At 43.2% G+C, this 18047-nt stretch overlaps 1 protein-coding gene across 1 annotated transcript in view; it reads left to right on the top strand.

Annotated features, from left to right (window-relative positions):
• LOC119483763 (NACHT, LRR and PYD domains-containing protein 12-like) overlaps nucleotides 1-18047 on the top strand; it is a 542841-nt gene that overhangs the window by 86218 nt on the left and 438576 nt on the right. The window contains exon 2 of the mRNA XM_037762204.1: nucleotides 8572-8688. Coding sequence (XP_037618132.1) covers nucleotides 8572-8688 — 117 coding nt within the window. The remainder of the gene's footprint in view (nucleotides 1-8571; nucleotides 8689-18047) is intronic.

Raw genomic sequence — 18047 nt, 5'->3', positions numbered from 1 at the left:
ACTAGCTGTGCTGTTAAAACCACATTTGATTAGATAGCATTGATATGACTGTATGTGAATGACAAAGTGTGGAATGTGAAAAGAGGTTTTATGTTTTTTATGCTCATGTTTTACAATACAATTGTAAACAAAGTAATTTTATAACTTTGTATTTAAATGTTTTTCCATCATGGATTTAGAAGGGTGTAAGGAAAATATAGAGTATCGCGATATTATGTTTTGTGATACTGTATCGATTCTCAAATCCACTCTATCTATTTTTAATTAATAGTTTACATGCAAAGATTAACTCAGTCAATACTTTTGCATTTGCAAAGAGATGCACCCTCTCAGTGTACTGTCCTCTCAAAGTAGTGCTGTGATGCTGGATGTTACAGGGACTGTGATAAATGATTGCATATTCTTTTTTTACTCCGATTTTATGCATATGGTGTTTTACGACAGTTTTCCTAAAATTGGATTTAAAAAATTGCAATTTATCGCCTTCCTTACAGTATCGCAATATATTGAATCGCTCCCCCTGTATCGTGATACGTATCGTATTGCCCAATTCTTGCCAACACACAGCCCTGCTATACGATCATAATGTAACCTACAGCAGAAAGAAACTCTCAGGCTGTGGTTGGAGCGGGCTGTGCCAACCATCTTAACAGTAGTCCTGACCTGCCTGGTTGTGTGTGCTCCATTATACAGATGAGAAATAAATACTCAATTGTTCCATCGACCTCGACTCCCGCGCCATAATTGGGTCAACACGGAGGACAGAAACAGAGTGGTCACAAATATACGACTAAAATTACAATATATTAACTTATTATGCAGCGGAAAATGAACTTCCGTGACCTCCGTCAGCAAACACGTCACAACTTGTGAACTCTGAGCTTTCAGAAACTTTCCACTTATCTTACCTAAACACGACAACATTTGAAGGCACCAAGACCCGTGTGCCAGCCTCTTTCAATATGCCTTGAGTTGGTAATGTTACATTACATTATATTGTGAGAATGAACATGGCGTTTTATATCTCTTTTGTTAAAGTTTTCCTGCTGTTGATATCAGAGGTAAATCAGTGCCACCTGTGGATGAGCACTTGGCGAAAGCGTACCGGCTCTGGAACAACATCAAGAGGAAAGAAAGAGGATAAAACACACAATACTCACAATTAGTGTAAGATTGTAGATGTTAATACAGTTTAATGGCTCATGTGTTTCATCATATAGCCAACCTACCGACTGGTGTTTACATGATCGTGGGAACTATGGAAGTCTCCAGGTATTTAGGTTAATACTAACTATAAATATAACTATAAATTCTATAAAAGTGTATTATGAGTTTTACTGTTGCATGTTAAGACTTTTATTTGTCACACACTTGTAGATATGTGGCATCAATGGAAGACATCTGGAGGAAGAAGAGGAAGCGTATACAGACCAACTGAAGGACCATCTTCTCTTCACTGAAGCTCTGAGGTAGGATATGTTTTCTCTCAGTATTACCAGCTGCTGTGTTTAATGTTGATGGAACTGAGTTAACTTTAAAGGGTCAGATCATCACAAAATCTCTTTGGCAGACCTCCATTCAGTGCTTGAAGTGGAGACAAATAAGTGTCAGTACTCCCCTTATTCATATGTTACCGTGTGTAAGCCGCAATCTCTTTAGACTTATTCCTATTTATGTATGATTTTTAAGCATGTTATACTGTTTCAGTCATCATCAGCTGGGATTTTATTGCTATATTATTATACTTGGGGTTATGCATCTTCTATAGTTGGCCTATAATACTCCAATAATATTCCAAATGGAACATTATAGGGTTAAGGTGGTGTGTTTGTATATAGTGTTCATACTTACAGTGCTTTCCTGTGTTATTTGTAGCATCACTCTATAATATATTATAGGATGCCTATCCACCTTATTCCTAGTCCCCATGATGCCTTGCGTGAATTATGGGCGCAACTTCCGTCGTGTCGCGTCACTGAGCCGGAACCGCTGTTTTCCAACGGTACGCTAATCCTCTCTCCATATTAAAACATCTAGTAAAACATGTGTGAACACCACCTCTTACAGCTCAAACAGGATCATGTGATCAAAGCATTGAGCTATTTTTTTAGTGTAATGCTGCCCATAAACTGCCTTACATTTAAACTGTACATAAAATAGTAAAAGTAACTGGCTGTCATTAAACAGACGCTACAATGCTGTATCCTCCCTACACATGAAATCATAGCTGACGTTCTCCTGGCTCTGCTATCAGTCCTTTTAAGGACCCGACGTCTCTCCTCCGCTGCTCTTTCGTAGCCCAACCACGAAGTAGGATACAGGTTTTCCTCCGTTGAGCACACTTACAGTGTTTTAGGTGGTCTCTTCAAGTTTCGGTTTCTCAGCCACATTCTTGTGGATTCCTCGTCTGTAGGTCGGCGATGGAAGCTGTACCGTCGGTCACAAGAACAATCCCTTTTTTGTTTTGGGGTGCATGTTCAACACACTGTTGTTGAAGCCACACATTTAGCTTTGTCTGGTTGTTGGTATGGGGATGACCATCATATACTTCTATCATAATGTTCTAAACCCTTATAGACTTTCACTATTTATTTTAATGAATTAATGAATTAATGTTTATTTCTGATTAATGACTAGAACAACTTGACACTCAGTGCTGAGCTGCATCTCAAATTAATCTCCAGGTTCCCAGCTTTCAGATGATGTACACCACTTCTATGTGACATCTACTGTTGACCTGCTATCTCCCTCTAAAGACCCCCTGGACCCCTCTAAAGAAGACTAAAACTGGTCTATTGTGGGTCTTAGAGGGTTCATTCAGCCTGTTCAAGCCAAGAGAGATTCTTATGACCATATCATGTTAAATGGCTGTGAACCGCTGTGAACACACACAGTCACAGATGAACTCAGCTGATTTCCTGTAAATAGAGAGGGGAGGAGCCACACTGACCATGTGATTCAGGTACATGAGTACAGGGGGGGAACCGTGAAAGTGTTCAGTCCGGTTCAGAGAGTTCAGACTCCATGTTGTGTTAACGGCACAGAGAGGTGACGACTGAAGACTGAAGCAGGGTGAGTGTTAATCCAATATTGTATTAGTTTACTGTTAAAGTGTCTGAGTCAGTTTCCTCCCTGTGGACTGTAGAGGAGAGACATGTTAGAATGAACTCAACAGTTTGATTCATCTGAGAACACAAAGTCGTGATTGGCTGAATAATCCTCATTAAACCTGCTGTAAGCCAAGAAAATTTAAAGGGATTTAAGATTTAAAGGTGTGCGTGTGCGTGTGCGTGTGCGTGTGCGTGTGCGTGTGCGTGTGCGTGTGTGTGTGTGTGTGTGCGCGCGCAGTTGTGTTACTTCCTGTTCTCTCAGTCTTGCATGTGACTCTTGTACAAACTTGTTTCCTGTACATGGTCACTGTCAGCGTTAATGTTTAACCTCTCAGACTGACTTCAGATCAGAAGATGATTGACTGTGTGGAGGAAGAGGAGGACAGAGCAGAGTCTCTAGTCTCTGGCTGTCTGTCTATGAAGAGTGATCAGTCTAAAGAAGATCCTCCATACTTCAGTAATGAAGCTGGACCCTCAGAGTCAAAGTAAGAGAGCTGCTACTAACTCATTTATAGGACTCATTTTCACTTTCCTCTACCAATACCATGTTTTCTGTTGATTTTGTGTTTCTATTTTAAAGTTTCAACTAAAATGTATTTGCTAACTGAAGTTGAACAAACGTTTCTTGACACAAAGAGAATTAACCCCCTCCCACCCTCCAGCCAGTTTCACTTCATGTGTTTTGGTTAATGTTCTTCCTCAAACAGAGAATGGATGTTTGGTTAATAGTCAGCTGTAACTCATCACCAAGGCAACCAGACTGTTTATCAGCCCACAAATGAGACAAGAATTAGCTCAACACACCGACTCTCTCTCACTCGCTCTCTTCTTCACCGTCTGGGAAGATACAGAATGATATAAAAACAAAGTGATGCCATGACGAACCGGGGTTACGTTAAGTAACCTTAAGTTTTGACGCATTTTGACGCTAAAACTTACGTACATAGAGTTCAGATTTGAATACATAAGGAACACCACTGGGAAGATACAGAATGATATAAAACAAAGTGATGCCATGCCAATGCCATGATTTAGTTGATTGTGTGTTTTTATATTAAATTTCTACTAAATGTATTTACTAAGTGAAGTTTAACACACTGTTGGTGACACAAAGAGAATGAATTAGTGCATTCTTCCTCTTCGTATCTGTGACAGCTGTCAGTCACCCAGAACAGCTGTAATCTAAGAGGACTAATACAAACTTTAAACCACATTATTGACAGTAGCAGTAGTTTGTGTATTTAGAAACTGAAATGTCTTTGTCATCAGAGAATTTATCAAGGATTCATGTGATGTGAATCAAATCATCTTGGTGTTTGCAGAGTTCAGTCCAGACAGAGAGCAGAGTCTCCAGTACCCAGCTGTCTGTCTATGAAGAGTGACTGGTCCATAGGGGGTCCTCCAGACTTCAGTAATGAACCTGGACCCTCAGACACAAAGTAAGAGACTGTTTCTACTGTAAGCTGACCTGATGGATGATGATGCATTGAGGATGAAGACTAAATGTTCTGCTAACAGATTTATATTCCTGATGCAGAACTATTAGTGCAGATACTGTTTCAAACTAAGATGGATCTTAGTCTGGGTTTTAGAGCCACAAACTACTGATTGTATTTCTGTAACAAAACACCTGAGAACCTCCATTTCACAATTTACACTTCAAGAAAATATTCATATTTCTGCCTGAACGTTGAAGTCGCTGTAAAGATTTACAACTATTCAAAATGTGAAAGAATGTGCTTCAAATGTGTAATTCATTTTCTCACATTAGTCCTCAAAATACTGTGTTGGTTTGACTTCTCCTAAAATCAGTTGTTATGACAGCTTCTTTGAATTGGGGTTGTACGTATACTCCCGTGTTCTCCAAAGTAAAATGACTGCTTTTGTGAATGGAGTCTGGTGGCTTTGAAGAGAGCGAGATAACAGCTTCAGTTCCCCGTCAGAAAGGGCTGTCTGATGGAGGCCATCAGATTGGGCCGTAGGCAGACTTTGGTGAGCCCTGGGGCAAACTGTAAGCAGGAAGGGCGGATGGATAAAGCCTGTAAATCACTAACACGCTTTGCTGTGGTTAAGGCTAAGAGCAACACTGTTTTAAGTGAAATAAACGTAATCCCCACCGCCTCTATAGGCTCAAATGGGTGATGAGAGAGGGCGTTCCCAGCACCTTTCATGAAGCGACAAACTAAAGGATCTTGCCCCACCGGCTTCTCTCCAAAGGCTACATGACAGGCTGAGATGCCGCTAAATACACTTTAATGGTAGAAAAGGCCTTACCCTTATTTACCAATTCCTGCAGGAAACATAGCAGGTCAACCACCGAACACTGAAAAAGGAATGGTGTGCCTCGAGTCGCACCACTCCTCAAAAACCCGCCACTTACCACTGTAAAGAGAGCAAGTGGAGGAGGCCCTTGCACTCGGAATGGTGTCAATGACCTGTGCCGGCAGGCCTGCCGCGTTCAGGTTCCACCTTTCACGGGCCAGGCCCAGAGCGCTATGCGGTCTGGGTGTGGGTGGTAGATCTCCCCGCGCGCCTGAGACAGAAGATCCCTGCGTATGGGGAGAGGCCACGGTTTGCCCACTAGAAGCTTATTTCTGCTACCCAGTGCTTGGACGACCACCGCGGTGCTATCAGGATTAGCGACAAGCCCTGCTCTCTCATCCTGGCTAGAGTCGGGGAGATCAGGCTGAGAGGGGGGAATGCATAGAGCAGCACGTTTGGCCATGAGTGGGCCAGCGCGTCCACCCCCAGAGGTGCATTTACGTCTGACAGGGAGAAAAACAGTCGACAGTGAGCGTTTTCCTGCGAGGCGAAGAGATCTACGGCTGCCCGGCCGTATTTCTGCCACACCTGCTCCACCACCTGCAGGTGGAGAGTCCACTCTCCGTACAGGGGGTTTCCCCGGGACAGGAGATCTGCACCCCTGTTCAAAACGCCCGGCACATGTGTCGCTCGGAGGGACATTAGCCTCGAGCTGCTCCACATGATTATCTTCCGAGCTAACCTGTGTAACTGCAGTGAGCGAGTCCCGCCCTGGCGGTTGATGTATGCTACCACCGTTGTGTTGTCTGTTTTCACCAAGACGTGGCGACCTTGGAGAAATTGCAGAAAATGCTTTAGTGCAAAAAACACTGCCCAAAGCTCCAAGAGATTTATGTGAGCATGAGCCAGTCTCTGGTCCCAGGTGCCATTCACTGTTCTGCCCAACATGGTCGCTCCCCAACCTGACATGGACGCGTCCGTTGTAATGGAACCCCATGGGTGAACTGCGCATGCGCGCCACTGGTCTGTCCGCGCAGCGAGTGGACTGTGCCCGCCCTGCGGTGACTTCACCTCCATCACCTGGAGGGAGCGGCCTCCCCTCAGAGGAGCATGAGCTCCCCCTGCTGGGATTATGAGGCCATGACCTTGTTTTGTTTTTATTTTGTTTTGGGGGGAGCATTTCACCCTCGGCCCTTGGCCTGGCTGTGAAAATGCACACTTTATTTCTTTTAGTGTTGAACTGGGTACAAGTGCTTGGTGACACTGTGTTACCTGCCCCCTGTTCTCTTCCCCTTGAACATGAGGGGAGAGGAACTGAGAGAGGACCTCTGGAAAACTGGAACACACCAGGGCCTCTGAAGCCTGAGCTTGGGGGCTCTGTTCCACCTCCATTCCCTTTCTTTTCTTTGAGGGAGGGCGGGGGGGAGAAGCAAGGGGTGTTAGGTCGCACGCCTCTTCTTTCCGTCCCCGGGTTGGGATGGGCGGTTTCTTGCTGCAACTGCAGCGAAAGAGTGTTTGCCCCATGGCTCAGCTTTTTCTGACCGAAGCTGCTGGCTAGTCTGTTGACCAGCTGCCTGTTTCTGCGGTCTGCGGTCCTGTCTCTCCCTCACTGCTGAGGCTGCAGCAGCAAAGCCAGTCCTTGGTCCCTGAGGGGGGCGAGAGATGGGTCGTCGGGGTAGGCAGAGGTCAAAGGCTTCACCCTCTTGTTTTCTGAGGGTGCTGGTCTCTCTCATTTTCTCCAGAGCTGGACCGAAAAGACCTTTGGTGGGGTCGTATGCCGCATCCATAACCTCTGCCTGAGCATCACTCAGGCCTGAGAGATTCAGCCACAGGGCCCTCTCACCTGAGACTGCAAGTCCCATTACATGACCGCAGCCCTGCACTGCACCCCGTGAGGAGCGCAGGATGAGGTCGTTCACAACACAAATCTCATCCCAGAGAGCAGGGTTAGGTGAACCTGAGTCCAGCTGTCCACCCATCTCCTCCAGGATTTCCGCCTGGTACGCAGATAGCAGTGTCATTGCATTAAGAGAGCACACTGATTGCGCTGCGTACTTATACCTCCTCTGGAAAACAGACGCCGTGAGGCGCTCCATTTTACTAGGTAGAGAGATGTTGGAGGAAGCTGAGAGAGAGCGACGGTTTGGGTGGAGGTGATAAGCCACTGAAGGCTCCACCGCTGGGGGTTCGGCCAACCCCAGTTACCCCATTCCGTGGATCTTCAGCTGTGAGTAGCCCTTGGTGGGAAGCTTACTCTTAAATGGGCTGGACCAGTACCTGCTCATTTCTTTCATGCAGGCAGGCACTGCTGGCAGGAGTTGTTTAATGTTACACAGTCACCGGCTACACCGATAAACAAATACAGGTTAGCCGGAGAAAACAGCTCGCCTTAATGCGGACACTGCTCGGTTAGTTATCCTGTTTAACACCACAAAGTACACTTCTTACGAAGTACTTACTCAGCAAAACCAAACTAAAGCCTGGAACTGCGTTCGGCGACGTGTTCCTTGACGGGTCGTCTGTGAACTGTTAAGCAGAAAAACCAAGCTAGCTTAGATGAGCTGAGGGAGCTATAGTTTCTTCACGGGGAGAAAGCGAGAATGATTTGTGAGGGACGGTCGACTGTGTTAATATGAGGGGGCGTAGCCCTAACACAGGTCGACCTGTCTGTCGATGACAGACGTTGTGTCATTGGAGCTTCCTTAGTTGGTCACGCCGAGGCGGTTCCCATAGTGAAACACCTCACTCTGTTATCAAAGAACCGGGGTTACGTTAAGTAACCTTAAGTTTTGACGCATTTTGACGCTCGAACTTACGCACGTAGAGTTCAGATTTGAATACATCAGGAACACCACTGGGAAGATACAGGATGATATAAAACAAAGTGATGCCATGCCAATGCCATGATCTAGTTGATTGTGTGTTTGTATATTAAATTTCTACTAAATGTATTTACTAAGTGAAGTTTAACACACTGTTGGTGACACAAAGAGAATGAATTAGTGCATTCTTCCTCTTCGTATCTGTGACAGCTGTCAGTCACCCAGAACAGCTGTAATCTAAGAGGACTAATACAAACTTTAAACCACATTATTGACAGTAGCAGTAGATTGTGTATTTAGAAACTGAAATGTCTTTGTCATCAGAGAGTTTATCAAGGATTCATGTGATGTGAATAAAATCATCTTGGTGTTTGCAGAGTTCAGTCCAGACAGAGAGCAGAGTCTCCAGTACCCAGCTGTCTGTCTATGAAGAGTGACCGGTCCATGTGGAATCACCCGAACTTCAGTAACGACCCTCGACCCTCAGACACAAAGTAAGAGACTGTTTTTACTGTAAGCTGACCTGATGGATGATGATGCATTGAGGATGAAGACTAAATGTTCTGCTAACAGATTTATATTCCTGATGCAGAACTATTAGTGCAGATACTGTTTCAAACTAAGATGGATCTTAGTCTGGGTTTTAGAGCCACAAACTACTGATTGTATTTCTGTAACAAAACACCTGAGAACTTCCATTTCACAATTTACACTTCAAGAAAATATTCATATTTCTGCCTGAACGTTGAAGTCGCTGTAAAGATTTACAACTATTCAAAATCTGAAAGAATGAGCTTCAAATGTGTAATTCATTTTCTCACATTAGTCCTCAAAATACTGTGTTGGTTTGACTTCTCCTAAAATCAGCTGTTATGACAGCTTCTTTGAAGTGGGGTTGTACGTATACTCCCGTGTTCTGGGAAGTCGAATTACTGCTTTTGTGAATGGAGTCTGGTGGTTTTGAAGAGAGCGCTATAACAGCTTCAGTTCCCGTCAGAAAAGGCTGTCTGATGGAGAGGTAAAGCAGCTGTGGACGGGAGCAGCAGAAAAACGTATTTTAGCCATCTAAAAGAAACAAACAAATATTTGTTTAGGTGTACACTATATTTAGAATATTTTCTCTGCTTTACCTCTCCATCAGACAGCCCTTTCTGACGGGAACTGAAGCCGTTATATCGCTCTCTTCAAAGCCACCAGACTCCATTCACAAAACCAGTCATTTTCCCTCTCAGAACACAGGAGTAGCTGGTCTATTGCTGCATCCATCGGTTAGTTAGTTTGTGTTATTGTGTGACTTTCTGATCCAAACTAACGCGTGTTGAATGTTTGAGTTTGTTCTTTAACTAACTACTGATGTAGAATATGGTGAAGGGAATTTAAGCTCACTTACTAAAGATTCAGAGCTTGCAGTTGAAAGTTTTGGATCATTAGTAAGTGGACCTTTGACCTTAGATTTTCTCCACCATATGTTGTTCCTTAAGGTCAAGAACAAACATCCCTGGGCAGTAGTGATGTTAAAGTTATCTGCTCATACAAAAAGGGGCAGTAATGTAAATTTGGACCACTTCTGTTTTTAGAATATTTGAATTACATTCATGCCTTCATTTGATAGTTGACAGTAGAAAGTGACAGAAAACAGAATGACATCAAAATAAATGTAAACCATCTGGATTTGAACCAGAGACACCACTGTTACATAGTGTGTGTCTTAGACTGCTGGTCTACCACACTATTTAGACCACTTCTAACCTCAGTTCAAACCTAACTAACTCAAGCTAAGCTGCCCAAAGTGACCGTGAGACTGTTAAGAACATGATCAGCTCTCTTTAATGGAGGACTTTCACTGTGAAGTAGCTGTAGAAAGTGTTGAACCTACAAAATAAAACAGGAAACAAACTACAACCAAAACCCAAGACCATGACAGTCCCCCCCTTTCTCAAGGGACGGATCCCAGACGTCCCTAAAACAGAGTCTATGAACTCCATCAGGGTGGGTGGAGGGAGTCCGGAGGAGGGATTAAGGGGCTAGCGGCCGGGCGCTGAACAGGGACGGGGCAGGAAAACTCAGGCGTACGACCCGGGGACAGGACAGACAGGAGAAACTGATCGGGAGGGCGACCCCTCTGGAGGACGACCCCTCTGAAACCCAACGTGCAACAACAGCTGTCAGTGTGCTGACTTGACTATGACATGTGATTACAGACATGCCCACTTTATGATAAAGGGCAGACTCGTGGGTACCCATAGAACCCATTTACATTCACATATCTGGAGGTCGGAGCGTTCTTCCAGACAAGCTAGCATGACATGGTTGGTAACGATGGATTCCTTAGGTTTTCTATAGTTTCACATGTTACCAGTATCTTCACTCTAGCTTTAAAACTGAGCCGCTACAACCTCTGAAAGACAGAATATCGTCCGTTGGATTGTAAAGAGGTTAATAAGACAGCCAGATAGTAAAATTCAGCTCATTAGTGTTTATGAAAGCAGGAGAGTTGAAATAAAAGGAACACTGTCATCACAGACTGAATGCTGAATTCAAACAGAAAAGTAACAACACTTTAACTGTTCCCTGTGACCATCTGAGCTTTGAGACAGTGTCGGCCAATCAACAAAGCCTTTTAGTTATAAAGACATGTCTTCACAGGAAGAGGAGTGATGTCTCTGTGGAGGAGCAGCTGTCCTGCTGTGCTGTGTACTTGGACCAGTCTGCTTCATCAGGAGACTCCTCCTGTCCCCAGTGTGGAAAAAGATCCAGAACCAGAGCTGGACTGCAGCCAGCCGGTCAGACCAGCACTGTACAAAGTAAGACTCTACATCTGTCTGCTGACGTCTCCATGTCTGAAACACTACTTGTTCTTTTAATACATAAAAAGTCATAAAAGTCTCACCAGGTCCTGCGAGGACACTAGGGGACGCCCTGCTCCACTCAACTGGCCGTTCAAGCCATAGACATATATACATACACCAACGTTGACATACGATCCAGAGGTCAATGAGGAAACTCCGACACTCAGACGACCAATCGTGTAACTTCATCACTCAGTGACAGACTTTTAGGGTTGTAGGGCTGGCCGTCTGCGGTCCAGCCAAAAAGACAGAGAAAACAAGAGACATAAATAAATAACCCTCAAATACTCAACATGATTTACTGTGGAGACGGACGCTCTTAGTTTCACTTTCCTCCTCTGCATTTCATTCATTACATCCAACGTTCATCAGTAAATGTCGTCACAGTGAGATTAAACCTAATGTTTATTATTTTCCAGCGTGTTTTTTAGATGAAACGGACGACACACTGAACGGCAGACTGCAGAGTGTGTTTACTACTGCGACCACCAACAGCTCTCGTCACATGTCATGTTGCTTTTTCATACATCAGAGGACTAATTTGCTGAATCTTCACAGGTCTTTAGACCGTAGTGGAAACAGACAACAGTGGACTGAAGGAACCTTTTAGTTCCTTAAAAGTAGTAGGACTAAAAAGTCCCGGGAACTTTTGGGTGGAAACCCGGCTTTTGTTATTGGTGCTGTTCAATAAAGACATGTCCACACAACGAGATATGAACATATCCTGCATTATTTGATGAGTGGATGAGTTTTAAATATTACAGTGAGGAAGGAACAGCCACAGTGAGCTGTTTAGATGAAGAGCTGCAGACGGACAGCTGAGGCTCCGCCTCCTCTGCTGTCAATCAAACATGTACACCGACTGAGAGAAAAAGGAGCATTTCTGATGCTTCCACTAAAACTAGACTGTTTAACCTTTACTGCTTTTTTATTTACTTTATATTGATCACTTCAATATTGGCAATGAAAATAATAATCACATCTTCTTTATTTTTAACTTTTGTCCTTCTCTTTCAGCAGATAGAGGTCTGCAGGAGGTTGTAGATGAACATAAGATCAGTCTGAGGAGGAGATGTGAATGTGTGACTGAAGGAACGGATGAAACAGGAAGTGGAACCCTCCTCAACAGGATCTACACTGAGCTCTACATCATAGAGGGACAGAGTGAAGAGGTTAATACCCAACATGAGGTGAGGCAGCTTGAGACAGCTTCCAAGAAGAAGAGCCTCCATGACGCTCCAATCAAGTGCCAGGACATCTTTAAAGCCTTACCTGACCAACAGGGACGCATCAGAGTCGTTCTGACGAACGGCGTCGCTGGCGTTGGAAAAACCTTCTCAGTGCAGAAGTTCACTCTGGACTGGGCAGAGGGCTTGGAAAACCAAGATGTCAGTCTGGTGGTTCTGCTCTCGTTCAGGGAGCTGAACTTGATCAGAGATGAGCAGTACAGTCTTCTCAAGCTGCTCCATGTTTTCCATCCAACATTACAGAAGGTCACAGCAGAGAAGCTCGCTGTCTGTAAAGTTCTGTTCATCTTTGACGGCCTGGACGAAAGCGGACTTTCACTGGATTTCAAGAACAAGAAGGTTGTGTCTGATGTCACCCAGAAGTCATCAGTCAACGTGCTGTTGACAAACCTCATCCAGGGGAATCTGCTTCCCTCAGCTCTCGTCTGGATAACTTCCCGACCTGCAGCGGCCAATCAGATCCCTCCTGCATGTGTTGACAGGGTAACAGAAGTACGAGGCTTCACTGACGCCCAGAAGGAGGAGTACTTCAGGAGGAGAGTCAGTGATGAAGAGCTGTCCAGCAGAATCATCTCACACATCAAGACATCCAGGAGCCTCCACATCATGTGTCTAATCCCAGTCTTCTGCTGGATCACTGCTACAGTTCTGGACCACATGTTGACTACAGACCAGAGAGGAGAGCTGCCCAAGACCCTGACTGACCTGTACTCACACTTCCTGTTGGTTCAGACAAAGAGGAAGAAGCAGAAGTATGGTGAGGGACGTGAGACGAGTCCACAGGAGCTGACGGAGGCTGACGGGGAAGTTCTTCTGAAGCTGGGGAGGCTGGCGTTTGAACATCTGGAGAAAGGAAACATCATGTTCTACCAAGAAGACCTGAAGCGGTGTGGTCTGGATGTCACAGAGGCCTCGGTGTACTCAGGAGTTTGTACAGAGATCTTCAAAAGAGAGTGTGTGATCTTCCAGAAAACAGTCTACTGCTTTGTTCACCTGAGCATTCAGGAGTTTCTGGCTGCAGTCTACATGATCCACTGTTACACAAACAGGAACACAAAGGTACTGAAGGACTTCTTGAGAGAAGACCACAAGCACAGATGGTCTCTTCTCAAGAACATCTCTAAGTATTTTGGAAGCAATGCTAGTCGTGACAACAATGACCATTACCCATCTCTGGATGACTTCCTGAAGAGAGCTATGGAGAAATCCCTTGAAAGTAAAAATGGCCACCTGGACCTGTTTGTTCGCTTCCTTCATGGCCTCTCTCTGGAGTCCAACCAGAGACTCTTAGGAGGTCTGCTGGGTCAGACAGACAACAGTCCAAAAATCATCCAGAGAGCCATCAAAAACCTGAAGAAGATGAACAGAGATAATATCTCTCCTGACAGAAGCATCAACATCTTCCACTGTCTGACGGAGATGAACGACCACTCGGTACATCAGGAGATCCAAGAGTTCCTGAAGTCAGAGAACAGATCAAAGAAGAAACTCTCTGTGATCCACTGCTCAGCTCTGGCCTACATGCTGCAGATGTCAGAGGAGGTTCTGGATGAGTTGGACCTGAAGAAGTACAATACATCACAGGAGGGACGACGGAGACTGATTCCAGCTGTGAGGAACTGCAGAAAAGCTGTGTAAGTCCAGATGTGATTAACTTTATAGATCAGTGTAGATTACTAGTTTAGTTCTTCAAATATACACACTATAAATTATTCTTAAAATATAATATTCTTATAAATGTTCCATGTGTTTATTACATAAATATGTATTTGTATTTTGTCACAGATGTTCTTGAGCTGTTTCAAATGTTGAGTTCAAAATGTTTCAGTAGTTTGTGTTTCTAGCTGTCAAGTTAATGAACACTTATTCTATTTATTTCTAATAATTGTTACATTTGACAGTTTTTTCTTATTTATGTTTTGGGGTGATGGAGACGACATGTGAACCTGGTAAAACAAATGAAAAAAACAAAAGATCAGCTGTCTGGTGGAGAGCTGGGTCTAACCGGTGTAACGGCAGCAACAGAGCGTTTGCTGATCCGGCGGGGAGTCGGGGCGGTCCTGGGATCAGAATCCTGGTGCTGGGGTTTGCTTTCAATAGGCCTTGCACCACATTACACCTTACCTCGTGTGTTTTTGGGCTCATCTCTTTCGTTGGCTTCAAATCCAAACTGTTGCCATGTTGCTGCAGTTTTAGTTTTCTTTGAGACCAGCTCTGCCATGTCTCGTCTCATCACCCCAAAAAACACATGAACTTCCTAGTAAACAAACCTCTTCTTGTTTATACACCAACATTATATCATAATATTACGTTGATCACGTTGTCATATTGCTTATTAGTAATGCAATACAGGCTGGATTTAGCACTGTGACTCTGTCGGCACAGGTTGTTGATGTCGGCTACTTTTAATTTGCCAGAACGTGTCGTTAGCATAAAATCAAACCGGTTTAAGCTCGTACACCGGACCGGACCGGACCGGCAAAACCAAAAAAAAAAAGACTTTTTAAGAGATCTTATACAAACCAAAGATCAGTGTTATGTTTTTAATGCTGATACACTGATATCATCTTTCTGATGTCATTATGTTGTAAATAATGTAACCTCATTGGTTCATTCATTGTGTTTGTGAGCTGAATACGTTTGATGCTCAGAAAAGAGTGTTAATGACAAAACGCCATGCAGTCATCAACATATCTAGTTATATGAATGTTTAATTATGTAAAGGTCTAATATTATAGCAATTTGTTTAATTTTCCCATTTATGGACGTGAACCTGAAAGCAGCATGTAGCTAGCAAAGAGAGGTCATCTTTATCAACTGTATTATTATTACTTATTCACTGAGTTTTAAAAATGCTTTTCTAATCAAGAAGGCCTCATGCTAACTTTGTGGAGACAGACCTGGGATCAGATCACACTGACAGACTGGACATTAGGGAAGCCTCAATGTAACTACATGTTCTCTCTCTTCATCTGCAAGATTAAAGAAAAACAAAGATTAAAAGTCTGCAGGTTTGAGAGAGAGTGATGAGAATTATTGTTTCATGTCAAACAGTGAGATAAGATTAGCTGAACCACTGATGTGAGGAGTAAATGTTGATTAAAGAAGTTTATATCAAACTGTTTAGTCATCAAATGCATGAAGTAAATATAAACTGTCCTCTTTCATAATAATGTATTTTGTAATTTTTGTGTCATCACAGACTTTCTAGCTGTGGACTCTCAGATACTCTCTGTGAAGTTGTGGCCTCAGCTCTGAAGTCCAACCCCTCCCATCTGAGAGAGCTGGAGCTGAGTAACAACATCTACCTGAAGGATTCAGGAGTGAAACCACTTTTCGCTGGACTGAAGAGTCCAAACTGTAGACTGGAGACTCTGAGGTCAGTTCACTGACTGCAGTTTGTGTAGTTTGTACACACACTCTCTACACACTGGCTCTGCTCCAGATGGCTCTAGAGAGGGACATTCACGTTTTCACGTCGGCCACCGTAGCTCTCCAACACGCTTGGCACACAGGAGAGGCTTCAGTTGGTTGTAATCTCCTCACCTCACCACTAGATACCTCCAGATCCTACACACTGGACCTTTAACACAGACCTTATTTCAGGCATCTAACTAAAAACCCATTGACTTCCAGACGAGGGATCAGGAAGTACTAAAATGCTAATTCATTTCTGGGTTTTAGGACTCATTCCTGTAGCGCTCTATTTGAACATGTCTAAAGGTGCAGCACTCTTCAACAAACACGTATTGCACCAACTTAAAGGCACACAAGTGATGATTATGAATGACACCATCTAATCAGAGGTCTCTATGGTTCTAAGTTATTCCCACGTTCTTTTTGACAGCAGATCTAACTGTGATCTGTTTTCATGTCAGCATTGTCTAATTATTTGAAGCAAAAACCAAATAAATATTCTGCATCTGAAACCTCTTTGCAGGTCCATATTTTGTTCAAGTCTATCTGAATACAATACTCACATGTTCATATGTACATTCAAAGAGTTATTGATGTCTGTCATCATTACTTCTGTCTGTGAAGCAACCCCCGTATAACCTGAGTGTTACGAGATGAGGACTAAATCCACAGTCTTGTTCTGTGTAAAATGACCTGTAAAGTTGATCTTAAACTAATCAGAGGCTTCAGCAGTCTGAGTTAGATGTATTAGGGCTGGGTGACTTAGAGAAAATCAAATATCATAATATTTTTTTGTGTAAATGACCAATAATAGAACAGCTAGAACAGTCTGGTAAGTTCAGAGAATGACATCACTTTACTGTAATGTAGCCTTTAAAACCAGGAAGAGACAACACTTACAACACAACACGATATTACTAGGGCTGTCAATCCATTCAGATATTTAATCACGATTAATCGCAAATTATTCACAATTTTTGTATCTGTTCTAAATGAACCTTAAAGGGAGATCTGTCAAGTATTTAATATTCTTATCAACATGGGAGTGGACAAATATAATTTATGTAAATGTATGTATATATTTATTATTATAAATCAATTAAGAACACAAAACAATGACAGATATTGTCCAGAAACCCTCACAGGTACTGCATTTAGCATAAAACAATATGCTCCAATCAGAACATGGCAAACTGCAGCCCAACAGGCAACAACAGCTGTCAGTGAGTTAGTGTGCTGACTTGACTATGACTTGCCCCAAACTGTATGTGATTATCATAAAGTGGGCATGTCTGTAAAGGGGAGACTCGTGGGTACCCATAGAACCCATTTACATTCACATATCTGGAGGTCAGAGGTCAAGGGACCCCTTTGAAGATGGACATGACAGTTTTTCCTTGCCAAACTTTAGAGTAAGTTTGGAGCGTTATTTAACCTCCTTCCCGACGAGCTAGTTTGACATGGTTGGAACCGATGGATTCATCAGGTTTTCCAGTTTCCTATGATACCAGTATCTTCACTTTAGCTTTAAAACTGAGCCGCTATAACCTCCGGAAGATCGATTGCATTAATGCGTTAAAGAAAATAGTGGCGTTAAAACGATTAACTTTGACAACCCTAGATATTAGGATATCCAAAATCAAAGACGATATCTAGTCTCATATCAAGATATGGATATAATATGGATATATTGCCCAGCCTTAGTATGTATCCAGTCAGTATGTTGTGTTTGACAGTTTCCTTGTTGAGCTGCAGGAGGAATAGTAACTCAAAGAGGGAATTTGGTACTACACTTTTAATGTACTCTTGCTAATACTCTTTTAATGTACATATGACATGTGGCTGTTGTTTACAGACACACTTGAACAAATGTGGACCTTTCCTGTAAATGACATAAACCTGCTAGGCTAGCAGATACAGTGAGAAGAAGGCCATGTAATAAATGAAGTAATGAAGTCCAACAAGTCTGATTTGATATTGATCCTCTAATTCCAGACTTGACAGAGATCAGCAGCATGTTATTGATGTGTGTTGACATGAACAGGTGTATGAATGTTGTGGTGACATTTGGATGATGTCTGTAGAAGGCTGACATTATGATGATCCACAATAACACAATGACAAAGTCACTCTACTCATTTTAGGGAAAAGATCATTGATTAGGACATAGTGATGTTGAGCTACACATTTAAAACCTGAACACATCTGACTGGATTATAAAGTGATTTTTATCTTCATCATTTATTCTTTATTCAGATTGATGAACTGCTGGTTGTCAGAGATCAGCTGTGCTTCTCTGGCCTCAGCTCTGAAGTCCAACCCCTCCCATCTGAGAGAGCT

The sequence above is a fragment of the Sebastes umbrosus genome, chromosome 24 (assembly GCF_015220745.1).
Source record: "Sebastes umbrosus isolate fSebUmb1 chromosome 24, fSebUmb1.pri, whole genome shotgun sequence".
NCBI classification, from domain to species: Eukaryota; Metazoa; Chordata; class Actinopteri; order Perciformes; family Sebastidae; genus Sebastes; species Sebastes umbrosus.
The sequence above is the reverse complement of the archived record's forward strand: the minus strand, read 5'-3'. Positions and strand labels throughout refer to the sequence as shown.